Genomic DNA, 24,939 nt, shown 5'->3' on the forward strand with positions numbered 1-24,939 from the left:
GCCAGCGCCAGGCTACGGAAACGGCAGCTGGCACCGCCGGGCATGTGCTGAGCGTTTCCGTGCACCAGAGCCGTGGCCACAATTCCAGGGGTCCTCGTGCAGCTCGTGGGCGGGTGGGATCCCGAGGGCCCCAGTTTTCTCCTGACTCTCTCCTCTGCGCGCTCTGCCACCCTGGTGTCACTTTTCAAGGTACACTGATGGGCTTGAAAAGTCTTAAGGGAGCAAGTCATGCTTCTGTTTGAGAAATGTAAGCGCATGAACCTCTTGCAGACTGAGCTCAGGGAATGCTCCCCGAAGCTCTTGTCGCCAGATTCTGACACCTGTCTGGGAAGGGCTAAGGAAGGCTGGCCTCAGCCGCTGAGTCGGGCTCCCCTGGGCGGGCCCAGCCGGACACAGAGCCACAGCACGGTGGGCATAGAGCCGCGGCACGGTGGGCACAGCCGCCTTAGACCGTGGGAGCAGTAAGGGGCCTCTTGGTAAAACTCGGGGCGGGTGTGCATAGGGAGCCCCGCTGAAAGGTATTGAGGGGTCACCGCTCACGAAACAGCTGCTCCTGGGTAAGCAGGTACTTACGGAGATGCAGCCTCACAGGCAAGGGGCTGGCGGTCACACGGTCCAGGACTGGGGTGCTTTCCCCCGCATTCCTCCATCCCGGGGAAGCCCGGGAGGCCCGTGGGTTTGTGGCCACGTGTCTGTCTCCGGGCCAAGGCGTTCCTGCTGGAACTTGGCAAGTCGTCAGCTGGGGTTCGGTGAGATGGTTAGACGGTTACATTAGATGGCCAGCCCCAGGTGACTAGTTAGATGGTTGTGTTAGATGACTAGCCCCAGGTGACTAGTTAGATGGTTGTGTTAGACACTAGCCCCAGGTGACTAGTTAGATGGTCATGTTAGTACTAGCACGAGGTGACTAGTTAGATGGTTGTATTAGATGACTAGCATGAGGTGACTAGTTAGATGGTTGTGTTAGATGACTAGAACTAGGAGACTAGTTAGGTGCATTAGATGACTAGCACTAAGTGACTAGTTAGACGGTTCCATTAGATGACTAATGCACGGTGACTAGTTAGAAGGCTCCACTGGATGACTACCACACGGTGACTAGTTAGAAGGTTCCGTCGGATGACTAGCACGAGGTGCCTAGCATTTAGTTTGCCTGCCTCCTGTTCCAGGATCGGAAGGCAGGGCTGGAGGAATCACTTGCAATGGTGGTTTCCTCGGGTGTTCTCGCCTTCCTCTCTGCACCCCCTTCCCCATTTTTCATTTTTCGTGACTCTGTGTGTACGTGTGTGTGTGTGTGTGTGTGTGTACACGCTTCTCCACGGCGGCCCGTGACCGGCCAGCCCAGGGACTGCAGAGAGGGTCACCCACTGGTTGGTGCTGGGTTCTGGTCCCTGGTCCAGGGCGAGGCCTTGCCCGGTCCCCGACCTGTCTCGCGCTGTGATGTGTTTGGTCCCGGGGTGACGAGCTGCAGAGCGTGGGAGTGCGGTTCGCCAAGACGGGTCGCCACCACGAGGAAGGGGACCCCGGCAGTGAAGTGCTTTTATCAGAAGGGGCTCCTGGTGGCCGCCATCAATTCTGCTGCCCTACCCTCCTCGCCCGATGGTTTGACCTTGCCCTGCTTCTCGGGACGAAGGAGGCCCCCTCAGAAGCGGAACAGCCCTGCTCATCTCTCCAAACCTCCCCCCGTCGGGACCTTCTGCTTGACCTCAAGGGCCAGAGGAGGACGTCCGCTGAGACGCTGAGTTCTCCTCCAAGGGTTCTCTGCCGGCTCAGCAGATCAGTTGTTCACGTTTCTGGGTTTCTGGCTGCCAACTCCCCCTGTCTCTCTGGAGACAGGGCATGGTGAACGGTTTATGTATTTTAGGCTCTGCGTGGTAGTGACCGATTACCATGGTTTGTAAATGCTGTGGTGAGACCTCCCATTCCGGTCACTCAGCATGGGAAAGAGTCGTTCACACACTGACCAGAGGACGGAATAGCTTCTGATGCGATGAAGGGAAGAACGCTGGTTCGAGTCCCTGACAATGCCTGGAACTCGGTAGCGGAGGACAGGACTCTTTTAGGTTAAAACATGCGTATTGGCATGTATCTGTGGATTTGCTCACGGTAACGGAGTTTATAAGCCTTCACTTAAAAGAGTCCCCTGGTGTTTGCATATAACTTCAAAGAACCTGAAGGAGAACCACCCTCAGTACATACTTGATAGAGGGGAACCCCCATGAGTGGAAGTTTCCTTGTTTCTTAAACAACCCAGGAATTGACAGGTTGTGTGGCCCGTTATCTCAAGGGTGGGAACGACTTCCAACTTCCGTGCATTTACCCTGTTTCCTCCTATCGAAGGTAACAGCCCCCTAGGGCTATTGAAGGTGCTGCTTTTCCAAGGTTCTGGGAGGTGGAGGGTGCTTTCTCCAGAAATCTGGGAACTGTCCAGAGGCAGGGCACAGACAGAGCGCCCCCTGCTGTCCTCTGTGTGACTAAGACGGAAGGAAGGAGGCATACCCAGGGAGTCCCTGCCAGACCGGCTGGCTGCCCGAGGAGCCATTTCCCATCATCCCTCCTGTGCCCCACCAGGACCCACGTTCCCCCCAGATCTCCACGGAAGTACGTGGGCCCCCATTTCCAGACTTCAAGTCCTTCCAGGAGCCTTCTGTGGTGGCTCTTGGTAAAGGTCAGGGTTCACGCAGGCTCACCCTGGACTAAGCTGAGGACGACCTGAGCAAACAGGCAACACTGAAGCATCTGTTCTGTAGCTTATCCTTCATGCCACTGCTTCCCACCATAAACACGGTAAATTGCTATTTTTAATTTTATTTTAAAAAATTAAGTGTTATTCGGTAATAACAGTATATAAATTTCAGGTATAAAACTTTATAATATAGTGTCGCAGGTTGGATTCCCAGCCAGGGCACATGCCTGGGTTGCAGGCCACGGCCCCCAGCAATCGTACATTGATGTTTCTCTCTCTCTCTCTTTCTCCCTCCCTTTCCTCTCTAAAAATAAATAAATAAAATCTTTAAAAAAACTTTATAATACAACCTCTGTATACTCAATTAAACATGTTATTTTGATGGCAATTTTCATCCTCCTTGTATATTTATTCAGAAAACATTAGGCATTACCACGTGTTGGGCACAGGCATAGATTAAGGTGTGTGCATTACATGGACATGTAACACGTAAGGTAAGAGGTACCCACGCAGGGATTCCCCACTTTGCTGCCAACTAGTCGAATCCCTTAGCCTCTCCAGGAAACCTGCAAAGCTAGGGGTTGGGCCAGGCATTGGGACTCCGAGGTCCTCTGCCAGACGGGTCTTGGGTGACACTCTCCCCGTCGCTGTGACGGGTCCCGCCCAGCACCACCCACACCCCCAGCTGACGCTTCCTTCTGCTTGCTTTTCAGAAACGTGAGAATCAAAACTGGAGAATGGTTCTTTGAGGAACGAGCCAAGAAATTTCCAACGGAAGGTAAATGCTCTCAAAATCTTTACTAAAATTAAAAGTGATATATTCGTAGTTTTAAAATATTTGGCTTAAAGCTTTTGACTATGAACAACTTTCCAGGGCGAGGGAGACAGGTCTCCAGCTCCCGCCCACCTGGCCCACTCGTTGTCGGTTTCTCCTGCGGTTCCCACCTCTGAGGGCAGCACCCCCCACCCACCCCCCTTCCGCCGTTCCCCTGACGCCTTGCTTCTGGGAGCAATGTCTCCCGCCCCCGAGACTCCAGTAGTTCCGGTCTGCATGTCCCCCCAAATCGTCGGAAGTGCCGTGGATGGTGCCATCATTTGCGTGCTTCTGTCTCCTTCTCTCCACAAGCAGCACCCGAGCTTCGAAGCCCTGTCAGCACCCCCCCCCCCCCCCCCCCAGCGCCGAGCACAGCCCCTTGCTCAGAACGCCTGGCCAGAATAATCAGCCGCCTGGGCAACCCAAGGCCACAGCACGCGGATAGTCTTAGAACTGAACAGACGCTTGAGATTATGAACAGACATGTCACGATTATGAGAGTGGAAGGGCGTGTCTGGTCTGGGGCCAGGAATGTCTCATGAAACACCCGCACCGTCGGTGTGACGGTGTGACCAGTAGCTGGGACTGGAATCCGTGGAGAGAGCTAACCGTGCTGCGGCCACGGAGGCGCCGTGTCGGAGGTGTGTGCCGTGCAATAGCAGAGTGACCAATCAGACAAAGGTGCACACACATGTCGTGAAAATAAAGTGGGCCAGTGTGGTCTGTGGACTGCGTCCGTCTGTGGGGGGTAATGTGGGCGGGTGCCCCCCAGTGGTGTGTATCTGGGGAGACTGCACTCGGGGGGGCCAGCACCGCCCCAGAGGGAATGCGGCTGCTGGAAACGCTTCTTCCCCCACCCACCAGAAGTGACGGTTCAAGGTGGAGCAGTTTATATCGACCGAAAATGTGTCGTCAAGTACAGGCGGCCCTGGCTGGAGTGTGGGCGCTTGGCTTTTACGAAAGGTGCTGCCAACAGGGGCTTGCATTCAGCTGTCACAAAATGCTCCCCTGGATTCTGGTCCTGACTCTTCCCACTCGAGACAAAAGGTGCGTCTGTCGGGTCTGCTAGAAATCTGGAGGAAAACACAGCACGCACTCACGGGGGTGCTCAGGAGAGAGGGTGGGACGAGTGTGGGAGCTCCTGCAGGCCGCCTTCTCAGCCCTGCTTCCGCTCTGGCCCCTCTCCCGGACCCGGCAGCCTCGTCAACACTTCTCTGTGTTTAAATACTGCCGGTCCAGGGGAGCCTAACGCTCCAGATGCACTGCATGCCTGCTTGGGAGCGGCGCCCGGGGAGCGTGCCCCGGGCCCTGCAAGGGCTGAGGCGCCTTCCCCCTGCGAGGGCTCCCGGGCTGTCAGCCCACCTAGTGCACGGGGCGGGGGCACAGCCCTGGCACAGGGGTCACCTCCCAGATCCAGATCGGGGGCGCTGTCCCGTCTCTTTAAATTGTGTTCGCTGCGGGGCTGGTGTCTTCGAGTGGCAGGTAGACCCTCATTTCTCTCACTTGGGTCTAGGTCACAAGCAAAAGGCCGTAGCGAGTGAAATTTCCGTGATTTCGTTCGGGGTTGTAGAGAAATACCCGCCAAGTGTAATGACATTCACATCACCGAGTAGTGGGTGCACGATGTTCCGTGGTGTGCGGGACACACTCAACGCACGCCCACCGTTCTCACGGACGACTTCGGTCACGGAGCGTTCTGCGGTTTCTGTGGTTGTCTTCATTGCCTGTCAGCTTTTTGTCCTTTTATTTATTTATTTTTAAACCTTCATTGTACTTTTTTTCTGTGATTTCTCAATACCAATGCTGTGAAGACATCTCCTGGATGTTTTTTAAAATACATTTTTGGAACTTTTATTATCATTATTTCAATTCAGTAAATTACTATGCAGGCCAGAACCTGTGTGTGTGTGTATGTACATATGCGTGCTCCCATGAGCTCCATAGTGTGTGCTTGTGCTGTGCACATGTGTGCTCCGGTGTGCACACATTTGGGTACGTGCTGTGTGTGCAGGTGTATGTGCTGTGTTAGTGTGTGCACGCTAGTGTGTACATGATATGTGCTCCTATGTGCACCACATGTGTGAATGTGCATGCATGTGCTGTGCGCACTCCTGGCCACATGTGATATGTGTGTTTGTGTGTGTTGTGTGCGCGCACATGTGCACACACAGTGTGCACTCCTGTGTGTGTGCACATGTGCCCCCACATGTACTCTGTGCATGAATGTGCATGTATGTGCACTCCAGTGTGCTGTGTGCGCATGTGTGTGCTACGCACACTCCTATGTGTGGCATGTGCTCCTATGTGTGGTGTGTGCACACATGTGCATGTGTGGCATGTGCGCTCCTGTGTATATGCACTGTGTTTGTGTGTGTGTGCGTGCTCACAGGCACTGGTCAGCCCTACCCGTCGGCACGCTTCCTCTCCTGAGTGGAAGAAGCGGCGGCCTGGGGGCTGGCCTGAGATAAGTGGGGGGTAGGAGAGAGGTGAGACCGACCTCTTTTCTTTCTCGTCCTGTGGCGTGTTCCACAAGAATGAACACATCGGTAAGAAGAACGAAATTCGAGCAGTGAAAGTTCAAACATAAATCGTCCTCTTTGTTTTCACCGTTTCTTCCAAGGGGTAAAACAAACAAAGGAACAACAAAGAAATGAACACACCCTTGCTCCCCTGCCCTGTTCCCGCAGACTCCGAGGTATCTCGTGCTCCCGCTGTTGGGTTTCGGTTGGGCTGCACCCTTCCTCCCCTGCCCTGTTCCCGCAGACTCCAAGGTGTCTCATGCTCCCGCTGTTGGGTTTTGGTTGAGCTGGGCTCGGAAGGCCTGGGAGATGAGGAGAGGCGGGGTCCCGGGCGGCTCTGTGAGCCAGACCAGGGGGCGGCGGGGTGGGGCGGCGGGAGAGGCCATGGGGTCAGGTGATGAAGGCTCCGCTGCAACGGAGGGGGGGTGGCGGGGGGCGGCCCGACTTGCGTCTGTGCCCCTCAAAGGAAACCTGGCTCAGTCCCTGGCCGGCTGAACTGAGTTGGTTGGTGGTTTGTATCGGCTGAGGGCCCGTTAGGAAAGCAGACGCCGGGTGGTGGCTTAAACGAAGAATCTCCTTCAGGGACTGGTCAGACAGGTGCTGTCAGAGGACTGGAAAGGCAAAGAGGGAGCCCGGGGGGGGGGGGGGGGGGGCTGGTAACGGCAGGGAGCAGGCGGCACCGGGGCCACCGCCGGCAGGAACGGCAGCTCCACCCCGTCCTCCGCCTCCCGACTCCCGTCCCCCACCCGTGGGCCCCGAGAGGGAGCCGGCCACCACCTTGGATCTCCGCCGCTGCCTCCTCCCCGCACACCTGCGATCCGCGCACCACCTGGTGTCGCTGCCGGGAAGGCGTGTGTGCGCATGCTCGGGGCTCGGTCCGGCCCTCCCCATCCCAAGTGCAGGTGAAAGGAAGGTGATGTTTAAGCCACGGGGGCTTCAGACAGCCCACGTCCGTGCCTCCTTCCTTCCTTCCGGGCAGCAGGTCCCCAGAGCCAGATTCCTCCAAATTCAACAGATTTCCTCCCACACGGGGTGGCTTCAGTCTCAACGCTATTCTTTCTCCGAGTTGCTGAGTGGCTGTCTTCAACCGACGCTGCCTGGGGCGGCAGGGGAGGCAGGGGCGGCCTGGCTGGGGGCTCGAGGGCACGCCTGGCCAGTCAGGGCCGTGGGCTGGGCGGGAGGCAGGTCCCTCCACACTGGGCCGCTCCTCAGGGGTTCTGAGCGGCCCCTGTGACCCGGGGCTGGCCTCCACCCTGTGACCCTAGACAGACGGAGACAGAGCCCTGCAGTGCCTTAGAAATTATATTTGTTGTGGTGAAATACACCTAACATTAAATTGACCATTTTAGCCTTTTTTAAAAAAGATTTTATTTATTTATTGTTAGAGAGGGAAGGGAGGGAGATAGAGAGAGAGAGAAACATCAATGTGTGGTTGCTGGGGGTTATGGCCTGCAACCCAGGCATGTACCCTGGCTGGGAATCGAACCTGTGACACTTTGGCATTTTAGCCATTTTTAGGTGTGCGATTCAACGGCAGTAACCCTGCTGTGCGTCCGTCACCACCGCCCGTCTCCAGAACCTGTCCGTCTTCCCCCGCTGAGACTCTTGCTCCCACTGAGCAATGACCCCTCCTCTGCCCCTCCTCCCCAAAGTCCCCGGTAACCTCCGTTCTGCCCCGTGTTTTCTGTCTCCATCAGTGTCTGTGGCGGCCTGGCTTCAGGAGTCGCCCCGCCATTGCTGCTCCATCCTGTGGTCACTCAGCAGCGTTCTGCTGGAGGGAGGGGACGGTGCAGGTGCGCATGTCAGGAGGCAAGAACCACTGATTGTATTTGTGATCAGACTATCGGTTTCTGTCTTGCTTTTATGTTTTTAAGATTTTATTTATTTATTTTTAGAGAGGGGAAGGGACGGAGAAAGTGAGGGAGAGCAACATCAATGCAGGTTGCCTCTCGAGCGCCCCCTACTGGGGACCTGGCCCCCAACCCAGGCGTGTGCACTGACTAGGAATCGAACCAGTGACCCTTTGGTTCGCAGTCCGGTGCTCAATCCACTGAGCCACACCAGCCAGGGCTCTGGCTTGCTTTTAAAATTCAGTTTAGCCTACACATTTGCCTGTGCTATTTAGACTTCCTCCAACCTATGTTGACGACAGCACAAGATACCACAGGGAGTCGTATTCAGGTTTCCACGTCACAGGTGGCTCTGTGGCGAACACCTTGGCACCTCTGTCTCTTTCCTCCAGGCAGCTTCTTAGAAGAAGCGGGAGTGGTCAAAAGTGTGAACGCTTGCAAGGCTTTGACATGCTTTGCCCGATCCCCTGGGAAGTGTGCCCATCGGCACTACCCGGCGGGGTGTTCGGGCCGCCCTCTCGCCACACGCTGGCCCCAGGAAGGCCTGTCCCTTCAGACACAACTTCCAGTGACGTTTGTGATTCTGTTCTGAATGTAAAGTATTACGTATTCATTAGAAAAACTGAAACATGAAGAAAAGCATTACGAGTAACGTTAAAAACACAGGGACTTCACCCTGAGGACTACTGTTGATAACTGGGCATATGTCACTTCTGTTCTTCGGTGAATATTTGTACCTACGTTTGTGGGTGGACGTGTACATTTTTAGGTAAAAAAAACGAAGAACAGAGGAAACTTTATGTGAGTCAAACTAATACGTCTGCATAATCGGGATCAAGTTCTATACAGAGACTTATATTCTGGTATTTCTTCACATAATAACTTATGAAGAGCATTTTCCCTATCCTTTCTTTAAATGATATTTCATTGTTTATGCTATTACGGTTGTCCTGATTTTTGCCCTATTGCCCCCCTCCACCCAGCAAACCACCCCCCCACTCCCTTCCTCAGGCAGTCCCCCACCATGGTTCATGTCCATGGTGCATACGCCTTCTCTGGCTGCTCCGTTTCCTGTGCGGTACTTTACATCCCCACGGCTGTTCTGGAACCACCTAACCGTATTTCCTAATCCCCTCAGCTCTTCACCCATCCCCCACACCACCCTCCTGTCTGGCAACCATCAAAACCCTCTCCGCACCCAGTGTTTGGGACTCCGCATCTGACAGATCGCTCACCTCTATTTTGTTTGGTTCCATTTCTGGGGTTTTCATCTGTTCTTTCGTTCAGGCCATGTTTTTTTTGTCTCCTCGCTTTGGCAGCCTCCCTGTGTTTGTGTGTGTTAGGTAGAGCTGCTTTGACTCTGTGCTTTGGTAACGTGGTCCAATGCAGTAGGTGTCCTGTAGGGTCCAGTGGCACAGCCTCCCCTATCACCTAAGCTGGGTGCTCGAGGTGCACCATTCGTGTGGACTGAGTCCACCCTCCTCTTGTAGTGGAGCCTTGGTTGCTCTTGGTGCATCTAAGGTCAACCACTGCCTGTGTTTTGTCCCGGGTCACCCCGCATGAGGTGCAAGGTGATCAGCAGGTGGCTGCTACTTATGCTGGGTTTGGAGGTGCCCAGGTGTGAACTTGTGAGGCCAGGCCTGGGGAAACTTAGTGAGAGGTAAGGGGCTCGCTAAAGCCAGTTAGTTGCTGTTTGTTAGACAGAATTTAGGAAAATCTGAAGCCTGAGACAAGACAAGCTGAATTCGTATGACAAAGCCACTGGAAGCAGCTTGGGTGGGCCTGAAAGTTGGGTGGGTCGGGGCCTCAGGGAATCACCAGGGTGGGGCAGACGGTGTGAGCTGGGTTGATGAAATCTCAGACATGGTGCCAGCTGCCAGCTCTGTGGCTCCATGTGGGGGAGGGCTCAAAGAAGGAAAAATGGCCTCTGCCAGCCCTTCTGTCCTGGAGAAAGCTGCCCCCCATCTCTTGCCTTGATGCTGGGTAATTCATTCCTCCCCATATGTCTCTGATGCCTTTCAATCTGCTTCCTCTGCGCTGGAGTAAGTCTGGGCAAGGGCCCTTTAGAGGAACTGCCTGGGACTCCAGAAGTTTCTGTCTTCCACAGCCTCAATCCCCACTGGATTTTTACAGCCAGAAGTTATGGGTCCTTTTCCCTCTGGCACTGGAACCCTGAGCTAGCGAGTGTGGTGTAGGGCCGGGACCCCTTGCTCCTCAGATCCCCTCCTCGATTTTTATCTGCCACATGTTGCAGCCTGCTCCACGTCCCCACCCCTCCTACCAGTCTTGATGTGGTTTCGTCTTTAATTTCATAGTTGCAGGGCTTCCATTCAGCTTGGTTTCTGAGGGTTCTGGACAGTGGTTGTCCAACAGTTTCGTTGTAATTTTGATGTGGTTGTGCGAAGAGGTGAGCTGGGTTGACCTACGCCGCCATCTTGACCGGAAGTCCCAATCTCCCTGTCCTTAAACATCATCACTGTTGCTGGAAAGTTAGGGAATTTCCAGTTTTGCTGTTACATTTGTTTGGAGTTTATGATGTTATTAAAATAGTACATAAAGTGCAGTGAGCCTCCTGTAGTTAAGTCTTTGGCATGTCCTTGGATATTTCTAGAAACAGAAGGAAAGAGAGACGTTAGGATCCTTGCCTCCAGAAGGCGTGGGCCTCCATCACCAGGAGGAACTGCCCTTGAACACAGCTTTGTCAGTACGGTAAGGCCACAGTGGTAGCCCAGAATGGCTTCTTGTTATTTTAATTTGCATCCACCTAACTACTGGTGTGGTTGAATACTTCTACTACCTTGACTTTCTCCAGATGTTTTTCAAACGTTACAGCTGTAAGCCCTTTTCAGCTCTGTAGGTTGTATTGTGTGTCTTTGTGTTTTGTTTGTTTTTTTTTTTTTGACATACAGAGGTTTTTTTCTTGTTTGTAGTTAAATCTACCTTCGGTACAACTTTGTTTTGCTTTCATGCTTAGAGACGTCTTCCTCATCCTCTGATAGGTAAGATAGCCACATGTATCTCCTAATTTTTATAATCTTATTTACGTTTAAGGCTTTACAATGCAGGAGGAGGCCTGATGTAATTTTCCCTCCCAATCATCAGTTTTTTCCGGTACCATCTGTTACGCAGCGAGTCCCTTTCCCACGGGTTTACAGCCCAGGGCCGTCTGTTTGCACGGCTTTGGACACCTCTCACCCTGCACCTGAGCCCCGAGTTCTGGGGCTCTCCGTCACCTGGGCGCCACACCGAGGCTGCCCGGCTCCCCTGTGGCCCTCCGTTGTCTGTCCGGACCAGATGTTTGGCTCCGGAGAAGAGGAGCTCTGGGAGACGGGAAGTCAGTGGAAAAGTGAGGCCAGGGCGGCTGGGGATGAAGCGGATGTTCTCGGTGGCAGGGCCCCCCACCGTCAGAGCTCAGCCCTGGGAGGCACTGAAAAGGAGGGGTTACAGTTCTTTTCCTTGTTGCATCACTTAGAAACCTAGAGCCAGCTAAATTTGGAGTTCCATTAAAGTAATTCCAGGAATCATTATGCCTTCTGTCATTCGACTTTTAATATGCCCTGACTTATCTCTATTTTAATGATCTTATTGATGTGCCATTTCAGATAAATGCTCCCAAACTGTCCTGGAAAGTGGACGAGGTATAAGTAATAACACAAAGAAGAATACTAACCATTAACTGTGGCAGTTTGTTGTGCTAATTTTCCAGCCATTAAAGAAGATTTAAAAATAAGAAAACTGAACCAAAATTCTTTATTTTGCACGGAGGTGGTATATAAAGTATTTTAAATATTTTACTTTCCTTAAAAAGTTCTTTTTTCTGATTATAGACTGGCTTTTTTTCCTCTAAGATTTTAAAATTCAGTATTTAGTTTTGTCATCTTTCAACAGTTCCTTCTGTGCCATAGCTGTGGTTTTTCTGTGGTGCACTGGAATGACCTGAACGTAGGGACCTTCGTGGGGTCTGCAGGTGTGTCTTTGGGCACCTGGTGCTGTCACCTCCCGCCCCTCCACCCTCAGGCAGTCCCCACAGGGGCTTCTGGGACCTGGGCCCCAGGGTCAGCTGTGAAGAATTTTAAATTTAAAGTTCCTGACTCAATGGAACCGGGTGGGACCCAAGAGTGTGTATTTAACAAGTTCCCAAGTAATTCTTTTTATGCATTCAAGTCTGAGAGCCCCTGGTGAGGCAGCAAAGTTAACGCACAATTGCCGTGGTCATTTTCTCCACCACCGATACCTAGAAATCTGAAAATGCAAACTGATCTTTATTGTCATTCCCTTGGTGTTTGCTAAGCGTGTAAAGATAGTGCCCTCTTCTGGCTCCTGGCTGTAAGTGCTCATATTTTACAGTATTTACAACCGTGACATTTATTGCTTGGTATTTGAGCTTAAAAGCAGAAAGATGACGATATTAATACTTTCAATATTAATGCTTTTTCAAGTTAAAGCTGCTTGAATGTAATGTACAAACAGTCTACGGCGGCTTTCACTTTGCTGTGATTGGGGAAATGCAGTAATTTGGGAGGGCTGCCCCCCAGCAGAGCCCCTGATGGTGGGTGGTGGCCCATCACATAACCACCCAGGACGCTACTCTGTCTGATCATCGTGAAGGACAGTAACTACCATTGCCTCCTCCCAGGAGTGCATGTGATTTAGTCTCTCAAGTGACTTTTCAGAGTTCTATTCGTTTACACGGGCAGCTTGGATAAGGTCTGTCTGATCACAGAGCTGTCGGGACAGCAACCGGCTGGCTGGGTGGCCTTCAGACACTCAGGGCCATGAATTTCAGAGCAGTAATTGTTAGTGACGCCGGCAGAGGCCCTGCATCTATCACCCGTCCGCTTCCTGTAAGGACTAGGGAGAGACCCCCCCAGCCCCTGACCTCGGCAGGTGGCTCTGCAGGGACCATTCAGCAGAGCTCTCTGTCGAGGCCTCGCTCGAGTGCCTACTGGAGGGGGTCTTCAGGTGTGTTTCCCCCGCATATTATCTTTAGAGGGGAAGGGAAGGCGCCGACACCCTGCACCTGCGTGTGCATTCTTCTGGAAGATGCAGCACGGGGTGTTCTGACACACACTGTGCATTACAGCCCGCCCCTAGGGGTGCAGGTAAGCCACCTCGAGGAAGGGGCCCATTGGCTCATTCCCAGGGATGCTCCGTGTGGGGACCCTGCCTGTGCTTTGCTCTGGGCCACACCTGGGCCTCCGGGGTCTGGTTTCCTACCCAGGATGCGGCTCTGCTCCGTGAGCACCCGTTGGGGGGCAGGGCTGTGGGCGGGGCCTCGCCTGCTCCGTGGCTGGGTTGGTTAGCTCTGCCGTTGTCGGGGTGTGATTCCTCTTATGACGGGCTGCTTGGGGACCGACAGTAGGAGGGGAAGTTACAGGGGCCATGTCTGGGAGGGAGACTCACCGCCAAGATCCCCCTGGGCAGGACTCGAGGCCCCCATCCCCCTGCGAGTGCCAGGGTCGGGCGGGGTGACGGAGGCGCCATTCCCTCTTCCCTGGGAGCAGCGTCACCTGGAGAGATGTGCCAGGGCCGGGTCGCTCTGTGGTCGGTTTATGCACCTCTGTTGTTTCCCCTTGTTTTTTATCACAGAAACTTTTTTTAAAAGATTTTATTTATTTATTTTCAGACAGAGAGGGAGGGAGGAAGAAGAGAGGGAAGGAAACATCAGTGTGTGGTTGCCTCTTGTGTCCCCCACTGGGGACCTGGCCTGCAAACCAGGCATGTGCCCTGGCTGGGAATTGAACCTGGGACCTTTTGGTTCACAGGCCAGCACTCAGTCCATTGAGCCACACCAGCCAGGGCTTATTACAGAAACTTTTAAACACGAGCATGAGTAGAATGTAACCCCCCCATCATGCACCAGTCACCCATCCACCACCCCATTTTGCTTCGGTCGCTGCCCCCGCCCCCACCGTGTGCCCGGCTTTTAGGCAAGAGGCGGTGTCATTTGTAAGCTGTGACTTTGGGTCTCTGAGCCTCGGTTATCACTGGTAACAGTGGGGCGACACCTGGTGGTGACCCCGTGCAGTCAGCGGCTTGTAAGTGTCAGTGGGGCCTTCCAGCATGTGGCCTGGGACCCTCGTTTCCCACCGGGGCCCTGCTGCGCCGCGGTGCCCAGGAGAGCCACCTCCTTAACCCCGCGGCCAGAGCAGCGCGGGGTGGGGGCCTTCTGCCAAGCAGCCCGCCTCCGCCTCCGGGGGACCTGGAGGGACACCCTTCTCTGAGCATTTCCTGCCCGTAGTTACAGGAATTTACTTTAAAATGTTAACAAAAGTAAATATTCACTGCTGTTAAGGAGGCCTCTGGTCAGAGACAACTGAGGAACAGAGGAGAAGGAACAGGGAAATAAACGGTGAAGCAGACAGAGCCGCGTGGGCGGAGCTTCTGGAGACAAGGCGGGAGATTCGGATCCGCAGGGCTGGCGGGGGCGGGGCCCGACGTCGCTGCCCAGCCCCCCACCGGTGCTGGGGGAGACCTGGCCCCACACCCAGAGGAGCAAGGACTGGGGGCCAACGGAGACCCGCCAGCCAGACCTGTCCCTCTGCCTGTTTTTGCACATTCTTTGAGCGGAGACTGGGTCTCACATTTTTAAATGTCCAAAAAGTGAAAAGAATATTTGTGACACATAAAAGATATATGAAATGCAAATTTCAGTGTCCCCAAGTTTTGTCAACACGTAGACACATCTTCCCTGTAATATCGTCTGTGACCGGTGTCACAGGGCAGTTACGAACTTGGGACAGTGTTTACTCTCGACCTTCACAAAAAGGGTGCACCCACCCCACGGGCCCAAGGGTGCAGTGGCCAGCAGGGGGCAGCAGAGAGCTGTTTCCCGGCCAGTTGGGAGCCAGGCCTTCCCTGGACCTCAGGCGGGGTATTCAGAAATGAGGCGGAGGGGGACTATGCTGAGGTTTAAGGCGGAGATCCCGCCCAGGTGGAAGTGCAGGGGCAGTTCCCACGAGAGGAAGTGGGGGTGAGCAGCAGTAAGTGAGCAAGGCCCAGGGTGAGTAGGGCAGTAAGGAGCCCTTCTGTGGTTGTAGCCGAAAAGACAAGGCCCTCAGGGGGTGGGAAGCCGGCCTCAGAGGGGAGCCCAGGCGGGGTGTGGGGGCCCAGGACCGCACGCAGGGCTCGGACCCTCGACAAGGCAGAAGGGCTGCTGGAGGGCCTCAGGAGGTAGAGCGATAGCATTGCACCTGGGGGGGCCGGCTGTACCTCTGGAGGCTGTGCCTCAGGGACGCTGTTGTAGCAGACAGTGCAAGGTCAGGGTGATGATGATGATGATGATGATGATGATAGTTGAGGGCAGAGCAGCCACAGGGCACGGTGACACAGCCCAACCGCGGCAGGGCTCAGGGCCGGGACTCACTGTGCCTTGGGTTCTGTGTTGTGGCCCGGGGCCGGCTGGATAAGCAATGTCACTATTTTTTTCCCCTTCCCTGTGCTGTCACCACCGCCGTGACGCAGCAGGGGTGGCTGGCTGTCGTTGTGCCTCTGGCCTGCACCTTCTCTTCCCGGGGCCCTGCGGAGGCGTCTTCACCCCTGCGAGCTGGCTTTGCCGGTTCCGCTCTGTCTCCGGGAGCGTGTGTCACCGGGGGAGGGCACACCGCCTCCTTTTAGAATCTAAGGGTCACTGCCAGGAACCCCAGAAAAATGTGCCCGGGCAGGTAGGCTCAGAATCTGAGATGGTGGCTGCGCCTGGCCCGTCCCCGCGCCCCTCCCAGCTGAGGACCGTGGGGCTGCACAGGTCAGGGTTGGCTGGTGGGTCGGGGGTCAGCTGCCTCCCAGCTTGGTATCAGGTGCTGCCCGCCCCCTCGCAACCTCCTGTTGGTCCTGATTCTGGCCCTGCCCCCCCCCCCCCTTCCTGTCTTCTGGAGAGGGCTCTAAGGCACTCCTTTCTTTGGAGTGGATTAAAACCTCCAACACCCTGGCTGGCATAGCTCAGTAGATTGAGCGCTGGCTGTGAACCAAAGCATTGTAGGTTCGATTCCCAGTCAGGGCACATGCCTGGGTTGCAGGCCATGGCCCCCAGCAGCCACACATTGATGTTTCTCTCTCTCCCCTTCCCTCTCTCCCTCCCCTCTCTAAAAATAAATTTTAAAAATTAAAAAAAAAAAGAAAAACAGAACAAGGGAAGCAGGAGCTAGAGGGACATCCTAGGACTGCAGGCCGGGGCGATTCTGGTCTGCACATCAGCAGTGTGGGCCCTCTGGGGACATTGCCCTGAGCAGGGGGCTCCGCCTTCTGGCCTCCCCCTCTGCGCTGGGCCAGGAAACGCGGTGGCCACCCAACTCTGAGCACTCGAAGTTTTATTTGGGGGGCCTTACTACGTCATCAATCCCCTCTCCCTGAAACAAAAAGGGCACTATACTGGATGCTGCCTTGTTTAGGAAATTAGCCTCTACGGCCAGAGATAAGTAGATTACATTTTTTAAAAGATTAATTTAATCTCCAGAACAAGGACCATTTAAAGGAATCTAGTCAGTCATTCAGTTATACAACATTTCCAAAGAACAAAGAGGAGCTTGGAAGCCTGAACTACTTTCCAAATTCTCCGGATTTAGAAAATTGACTCCAACACCAACTTCTAATAAGAGCCGCCATTCCTAGCACTGAGGGCCTTTTCCCGTGTGCGTGTGTGTGTGTGTGTGTGTGTGCATGACAGCGGCTTTAGTGGAGTGTACTTCACAAAGCGTTACACTCACCTCTTTAAGTGAATAATGATTTTCAGTGAATTTGCAATCACGCAGCCATCACCGCAATCCAACCTCACGGCATCGTTGTCAGCCCAACGTCTTACGTTTTTGTTGTAAGAAGTGAAACTAGAAAAATAGCCACTGTAATGTATTGCTTCCTGTACTTGCATCCTCTAAGTTATATTCTTACTAGTCCTGACCTTTCCTGATATCTCTTGCAGGCAGACAGGAGACCGCGGGAGCAAGGCTCTTGCAATCTTATCAGGAACTGAGGTGAGTTTTGTGGAAAGACGGGCCGCCCTGGGCCCGCAGGCCCCGGGACAGGAAGGCCCTGCTCGAGAGGTGGCCGGTCACTTGACTTTCAGAGGTCACTGCTCTGGAGTGTAATTTTTTTTTAAATGATAAAGTGCCTGGAAAAAATTGAAGCAGATATTTTCAAGTTCTTGTGGAAACTCTTCTAGAAGCTAGCGTAGTCTTTTCTCACCACACACTTTGTTTCTTAAATTCTCCTGAAGTGTCATAAGAAAACAAACTATTATTTCTGATGGCACGGTAAGCGAAATTCTAAACCCAGCCCTTGCATTTATGAATCATTCGTCTCCCCAGCATCTTGCCCAGGCCTGACACGGGGAGACACTTGTGGGACAAACACGGGTGGACTTGAACCAGGGCCAGAGGGTGTTAGGTTTGTTACCCAGACTCCCGCACGCCTGGAGCTCTGGACGCAGGCGGCGTTCGCACGCCCGGTTCCTCCGGATTTACTGAGGGTTACTGGAAGCTCCGCCCTCCTCCAGCAGTTCTTTTTTTTGGCCACGGTGAGATTTTCCAATCTCAGGACTTTTTCATGTTTTTTACTCCCCACTTTTTCCTGACTTCTTTTCACACAAGCTTCTACTGGGTTGGCCAAATAGTCTGTTTAGTTTTTCCCTCAAACTAAAAGACATATTCTTCATTTGCACCAATAACGTGGTTGATTCGGATGTTTTGAGGATGTCGGCTGTCTCCCGCCATTGGCTTCCAGTGGGGAGAGGCCAGGGTGCTGCTGAGCATCTTCCGGTGCATCAGACGGCAGCCCCACAGCAGAGAGTGATTTGGCCAAAATGTCAATAGTACCAAGAAACTTCTCAAGCCACTTTGGACGCAGTTGGTCATTCATAGCACCTTCTCCATACACGGCACAAACGCGCAAATATTTTCTCTACATTTCAACCTTTCTTGAAAAATTAAGGTATAATATGCTGAAAGTGTTATGTGTTTCCTTCCGTTTCCAATATGAAAATGGCTGCACAAAAATTCACCAATCTCAATAAGTTGTTTTTTTTTTTAAGATTTTATTTATTTATTTTTGGAGAGGGAAGGGAAGGAGATAGAGAGAGAGACATCAATGAATGGTTGCTGGGGGTTATGGCCTGCAACCCAGGAATCTACCCTGGCTGGGAATCGAACCTGTGACACTTTGGTTTGCAAGCCCGCGCTCAACCCACTGAGCTACGTCAGCCAGGGCTAATAAGTTTTTTTTTTTTTAACACACACTGACATGACAGCTATCACAATACAATCTAACAAAATTGTTTCTAATGAAGTTCAAGACAACGAAGTGCTCCCAGAGCCGCCACAGAGAAAAAACCAAGCACACTTTCTGGCCAACCCCAGTAATTCCTCCCACGGTCGATTTTTACATCCACGGAGTTTCTGGCGCTCCCGCCTGTGTGGTTTCCGCTGAGAAGACAAGCGCGTCCATATGGAACACCATGCGCGCGGCGTCTGGATTCCAGAGCAGCCTGGCCGCCAGCCGGACCCCCGAGCCCGCCAGCTGTCGTGGCACACGCTCGGGTGGCGCGGCACACCGGCCCCTGGTCTGCACGCTGTTCGGTTCCACGTTCAGGTCCCGGGTCTTCACACCTTCCACCCAGCAGCAGGTCCAAGGGGCGTTCTGCTCAAAAATAAGGAAGTAAAACAAAAAAACACCAAAGGTAGAGAACTTGATTTAGAGGATGGGATGGATCCTGTGTGTTTGTGAGATGCTCTTACCTTGTTTACAACCCATTTCCCGTTCCTGTGCTTTTCCTCAGCAGCAAAATTTCCGTGGTTCCTCCCACCCCGCCTCCTCTCAGTGAGAGCTGGTGCAGCAGCAGCCCTGGCAGGGTAAGGTGTCCGCTCTGGGGGCCTCCCTGGGAGGAAAGGGGGGCTGGGAGGTTGGGCAGAGGGCCTCGTGGGAGAGGGAGCCACCCACGGCCGGACCCGTCGTGAGCGACGCAGAGAATGAAAGGCCGATCGGGGCTGGAAAGTGCGTGGCTCCACCCTGTGTCTGTGCAGCTGCCGCTGGGCTTGGGGGACTCCAGGGCCATCTGCACTAACAGCAGGCCTGGCCTGCACCCCATGGCCTCACCTGCACCCCACGTCCTCACCTGCACTCTGTCCCTATCTCTTTCCCCTGTGGGCCCCGTGCCCTTGAGTGTGGGCTCTGCCGGGGCTCAGGGCCTGCAAAGGGCGGTACGCTGATGCCGTGGTCTCTGAGAGTGGGGTGCCTCTGGAGATGCGTGTGTGTCTTCTGGTTGTTTGCAGGTGCGGGTGCAGGCCAGGACCGTTTCTGCCCAATGTAACTAGCCCTGTGGGCTGGGGAGCGTTCCCTGGGTTCCCCCCTCGGAGGTGGGCCTGGTTACACGCACCTGGCCCCCCCTCCGTGACTGGTGTGAGGCGTGAAAGGAATGATGCCTCCGCCGGTGCTTGCAAACTACACGGCCATGGAGACGTGTGGCCTGGGTTATTGTCGCTGCTGTTAGCATTCTCGGAATGCGAGGGATAACTGTGCGCAGAAGGGCACGTGCCTCTGCTGGCGAGAGAAAATGTGCCTTCAAAACCCTGCTCTACTTGCTCCTTGAGATTTTAAATTCTCCAGAGCAATTTGAGCACCAGTGTGTTCAGGACATATGGATGGATGGACAGATATACGGATGGATGAACAAACGGATGGATTGGATGGATGCATGAATGCATGGGTGGACAAATGGATGGGTGGACATGGATGGATGGATAATGAATGGATGGATGGATGGATGGATAGACATGGATGGATGGATGGTTAGATGGATGGATGGATAGGTGGATGGACAGATGGATGGATGTTTAGATGGATGGATGGATAATGGATGAATGGATGGGTGGATGGACACATGGATGGATGTTTAGATGAATGGACACATGGATGGATGGATGGACAATGGATGGATGGATGGGTGGATGGACAGATGGATGGATGGGTGGGTGGATAATGGAAGGATGGATGGGTGGATGGACAGATGGATGGATGGATGGGTGGATAGACAGATGGACAGATGGATGAGACTTGCAGAGGAAAGTGATTTTCTTTCTCTTTTTTCTTCTCTCCCTTTTTCTCTCCTTTTTCTCTCCCCTTTCTCTCCCTTTTTCCTTCTCTCTCCACTTTTGGAGGCAGAACTAGCCCGTGGCTTCAGGCTGGTCACCTTGTGCCGGTACCACCGTCAACCGTGTCACACACACACACTCTGCATGGCGTTGGGGGGTGGGGGAGAAGCAGGCTGCTCGGGGACACTCTTTAAGACAACCAAACGTCAGTCACTGTTTCTCGGAGCTTGGTATCTTCTTGTGGACAGCCCCTGGGTGAAGCCCCTCCCCTTACCGCGGTGTCAGAGCTCAGAGGAGGAGAGCGGAGTTGGGGGGACAGCAGCCCCTTGAGAGAGCACGGCCCTCCCCACCCCAGACACACACACACACACACCCCCTCCGAGCACCCACGCCCAGACGCACCCACGTGTGCACCCCGGCACCTGCCTCTGGTCCTGGGGGGATGGCAGCCTGGAGGCCCCTGGGGCGGACATGGGGTGCCTCACGTAACTCTCCTCCTCTCTCCTCCCATTTCCGTTTCAGCTGCAGGAACTCAGTCAGCCCAGGGGATTCAATAAGTCCGTGGAAAACTTGTTCCTGTCCGTCACCACCCACATGAAAAGTAAGTGGACACTCCTCCCTGTGCCTGTCGGCTGTGTCCTCTGCAGCGGCTGGGGGTGGTGGTCAGTGTCCTTCCCGGCCTGGGGCAGCCCGATCGTGCGATTGGAATTACCCCTCGGAGTTTCCTGTGGGCCCTTCGGGGCCGTTTCATGAAGCCAGTCAAAATAAAAGCTGCTTTTCAGAGGAGCAGAGAGGTGACTGTGTCCGGTGGCAGTCTGTCCCCTGCTGCCCAGCACGGGGAGCAGCCGGATTCCGTGGCCCATTGGCTCTAAGAGCTCGGAGGTGTGAAATCACCCCCATTGCTTGGCTGGGCCCTGCGCCGTGGTTTCCGATGGTGACAGCCACTGGCGCTCAGCGGCCAGCTCCTCTCCCCCGACACCAAGGCCGACTTCTCTGCAGCACCACAGCCTTGCCCCACACAGCGCCCCCTCCAGGGGGCGCTCTGAAGACCGTGGGGCTCTGGGTCTAAGATCAAGTATATATTTTAGCAATATGTGCATACATTTCATTCAATGAGATACAATATTAAAGCGATCTCACCTTGTCCCCTTTCCTTCTTTAAATGCTGCCCCTAGAACATTTGAAATGACATGAGGCCCATCATTGTGAGCAGCACGGCTCCAAAGACAGTTCAAGGTCGCTGCTCGAGAGCCACGAGGGCCTGGGGCGGGTGGGAAAGGCAGGCAGTGCTGGGGTCGCTCTCTCCCTGTGGGCACTCATCCGCCTTTACTCAGACTGCCGTTACATGGTGAAACCAGCCCAGTTTAAGGGCATCGTCCCAGGTGTCGCTTACTGAAATAGTTACAAGGACACCTCTCTTCGAGAAGTCAAAATAAGTTGTAGTTCATCGTGAAATCTTCATAAGGAACCCCTAAAACACCGGCTGCTTGCTTGGGCCACCTTCCCTGTGTTCGGACGGTCATACCCCTGACACGTGGCTCAGGTGCAAGGAAGGCTGGCCCGGAAGGCCCTCCTGTGACTCCCGCCCTGAGGGTGGCCCCCGGCCCATGGAGGCAGTGGTCCTGCAGTCACCTTTCAGGGACCCAGCTGCTCTGCCCCGTGCAGACCACAGTGGCCCCGAGCCCAGCACGTGGCGCCTGGGGACTCCCGGGTTTGTCCACACTGCCCCAGGGCCCAGCGCTTGGTGTTGGGCGCACACCACCCTCGCCCCTCTGTTCGCTTGCCCCCACGGCCCCGGCCTTGTGTGGTTGAGGGGCTCCCCAAGGAGGGCCCCCCCCGGGTCTTGGCACAGCTGTGCGTGCCCACCTGTCACCCTTGGCACTTGTCTCCTAGAGCTGTCCAAGTCCCAGAACGATGTGACCTCCGACAAGCAGCTCCTGAGCACGAGCCCCGAGCAGGGCACCGGCCGGCCGGAGAGGAGGAGCCAGTCGGACACCGCCATCAATGTCACGGCCAGGGTATTCCGCAACACTGCTCTCTAGCCTAGTTTCTCTGGAGGCTTATCTTTCCTTTCCTTCTATAACTCAACACCAGCAGTCTGGGAGACCTCACGGTAGAGCCCTCTCTGTGCGGAGGCCGCGTGAAGGTGAGAATCCAAGGTCGATTCGGAAACCAGTTCAGAACAGGGCAAGACTCTGGCCCAACTTCGAGCCTGGGGGCTTCCTCCTGTGCCCGGAGCTCCCTGCTGGTTTCACTGTCACCGCTGCCGAGGCGACGGCCCCCGTGGGGCTGAGACTGCCCGGCCGTGCCAGGGTCTGCGGGTCCCTCCCCGAGAGTCAGAGGAGCCCTCCTTCCTGCTTCCAGCACCCTCTGCGTAGACCCATCCTGGCCTCTGTCAAGGCTGGAACCAGTGCTGCGTGATCGGACACAACCACAGGGCGACTCTCCCCTGTGTCTCTAACCCACGGGGGAGGTATCAGCTAGGAAGGACTTTGAGGGAGAGAATGGCTCTGGCTTCCCCCCCAGGGTCCCCACGCCTGAGACGCTTTAGATCAGAACCCCTGGGTGCTGCTCCCGTAGAGGTGACCCAGCAGGTGCCACTGGCCGGTTGTCGACAGGGCTGCCGTGACTGTGCCGGTTGGCTGGACGGGCCCCTCTTCCCTGCGACCCCGTCCGAGAGGTCCGCAGACAGGCTGTACTTTAGGCGAAGGGTGGCGGTTGGCCTCCCTGTCCCTCGGGAACTTGTACAGACACACTCCAGGTTTCCAGTCCTGTCTGTCTCAGCTCCCCTCCACCCCGGGCAGGGCCCGCAAGCCCCCAAGCCCCAGGCTGCCCCCTGTCCTTCCAGGGCGCAGGCTTCTGGTAAGGACCCCTGAGACAATGTGGAAGCTGGCCTGCTGTCTAAAGTATCCACACAGAGGGTCTCAGTTGCCAGCGTTTCTCCTTCTGCACCGGACTCTGAGCTAAAAGCCTCACCTGGATGGTCCCATTCCATCCTCACCCCGCCCCATGAGGCAGGCATTCGGCTCCATGTTCCCTTCTGCTACATTGAGGGAAACTGAGGCTTGGAGATGTTAGGTCACATGACCCCGGTTATGTGACCACAGAGTGGTGGGCAGCTTTGGTTTGGCGGCTGAACCTCGGGGTGTTCTGAGTCACCGGGGAGCTGGACAGCGACCCCGATTCGGTGGATCTGGGGCGGGCGTGAGGCGCAGAATGTCAGAGGCATTTCCAAGGAGCTCGGGCGCTGCTGGCCCTCGGACCGCGCCGCAGGCACAGGCTCCGGACTGGGGACACGCATGCGGGAGGCCTTTGCAACCCCCAGGTGCAGACAAGCGTGCTCCTGTCGGCCTGCCAGGGTGCAGGCCTGCCCCGGCTGGCGGCTGTGCCCGCCTCGGCAGACAGGAGAGGCTACCGTGTGCTCCGGGAGCACCGTGTTTGGGGGGACAGTGATGATCTTTCCGTGCTTGCCACACGTCAGTCCTGCAGGAACCCCGAGAGAGGTGGCACTCCTCCCGTGACAGGATCGAGGACCTGAGTGTCAGTGAGAGGTGAACCAGGTGCACCAGCTTGTCCAACGCCCCGGAGCTCATAAAGGCGGGGCCGGGGCAGACCCAGGTCTGTGGGATTCCAGGTTCCAGACTCTTCACGCCTAGGTCGTATGCCCGGCGCAAGGAGGGCATGGGAGGTGCTGCTGAAGGGAAGGGTCCAGAAAGGCGGTTCTGGACGCACACACGGTTCTCTCCCTCGTCTGGATGGGACGGAGCCTCGGAGGCTAACACGAGGGGTCAAGGGCGTCCCAGGCCCCACTGCCCAGGTTTAAAACAGCCCTGCGAGGTCTGCGCTACTAGCGTCCCATCAAAGGTGAGGACACGGGGCAGGGAGATGGCCGAGAGTGCACCGTGGTAGGATGCGGCAGGGCCAGGTAGAGCCCGAGACAGGGGCCACACCTGTAGCATCTGCCCGGAGAGGCGCCGGCAAAGCTCGGGCACCTGCCTGTTTCCCGGTTCTGACGTCATTGCCACGTGATGGGGCGTCCCAGGCATCCCCACACTTCACCGTAGGCCTGGCGCTCACTGCACACCGCCACCTGCTGGCCACGCCTCAAAGGCTGAGCAGCCAGAGAAGCGAGGCAGCAGCTTCGGGTTTCAGCCGCGAAAGCGCTTGGTCCTCAGATGAAAGGAACGTGGATCTTTCTGATGGCCCCAGGAGAGGGGTGCTACCTTTCAGCCGGGATTTAACTTTGCTCAGAGCGTGTCTTACTGGCCAAGCCCAGCCCGGGTATTTTTCCGATACCCGAGTGAGCGTTCGCGTTAAGCCCCGCCCCCAGGACATGGGTGGTGGGTGTGGACGGGGGTGGTGGGTGTGGACCAGGGTGGTGGGTGTGGACGGGGTGCCGCTCAGCCCGCGTCTGACGGAACTGAGCCGATGTCCTGCGGAGGGAGGGAGGGCAAAAACAGTGATTCGGAGGCAATCCTTTTTTTCATTTCTCCTCTGAACTTCTCACTTAGTTTTTTATTCCTGAAAATTAAGACTGTGGTGTGACCATGGTACTTTCAAGTCCTACTTCTAAGCCAGCAAAGACAAACAAACAAACCAACGAACGCCTTGATTCAGGAACTTTCTATCTCCAGCTGGAAAGAGTTCTGCCCACCTTGCCCGTGTGGTTATTGTCTGTACCGGCACCGGCAGAACGCCCTGGCCATGGCCACAGGAGGCTACCGAACCCTCAAAACATGCCCAGTACCACCCAAGACCTGAATGTATTCATTTTATTTGCTGTCAGTTAATTGGAACTGGAATCTCAGTAGCCACAGGTGGCTGGTGGCTGCCCTACTGGAGAGCACAGCTGTATGCATCCCAGCAGTGCTCATTTTTTATGAGAAGTATTTTTATAAGACTTAGGGATATATTTTGATTTCCCTCCTGTTTTTTCTCTGAGCTAAAACTCTGCCTATTCGGTGAATATGCTATCTCATGGGATTAAATGCCA

At 54.9% G+C, this 24,939-nt stretch overlaps 1 protein-coding gene across 1 annotated transcript in view; it reads left to right on the top strand.

The window, feature by feature from the left end:
- SYTL3 (synaptotagmin like 3) overlaps positions 1-24,939 on the top strand; it is a 56,566-nt gene that overhangs the window by 12,206 nt on the left and 19,421 nt on the right. Inside the window, exons 3-7 of the mRNA XM_036024948.1 lie at positions 3,400-3,464; positions 16,784-16,835; positions 18,638-18,707; positions 20,469-20,547; positions 21,840-21,964. Coding sequence (XP_035880841.1) covers positions 3,400-3,464; positions 16,784-16,835; positions 18,638-18,707; positions 20,469-20,547; positions 21,840-21,964 — 391 coding nt within the window. The remainder of the gene's footprint in view (positions 1-3,399; positions 3,465-16,783; positions 16,836-18,637; positions 18,708-20,468; positions 20,548-21,839; positions 21,965-24,939) is intronic.

The sequence above is a fragment of the Phyllostomus discolor genome, chromosome 4 (assembly GCF_004126475.2).
Source record: "Phyllostomus discolor isolate MPI-MPIP mPhyDis1 chromosome 4, mPhyDis1.pri.v3, whole genome shotgun sequence".
Taxonomy (NCBI): Eukaryota; Metazoa; Chordata; class Mammalia; order Chiroptera; family Phyllostomidae; genus Phyllostomus; species Phyllostomus discolor.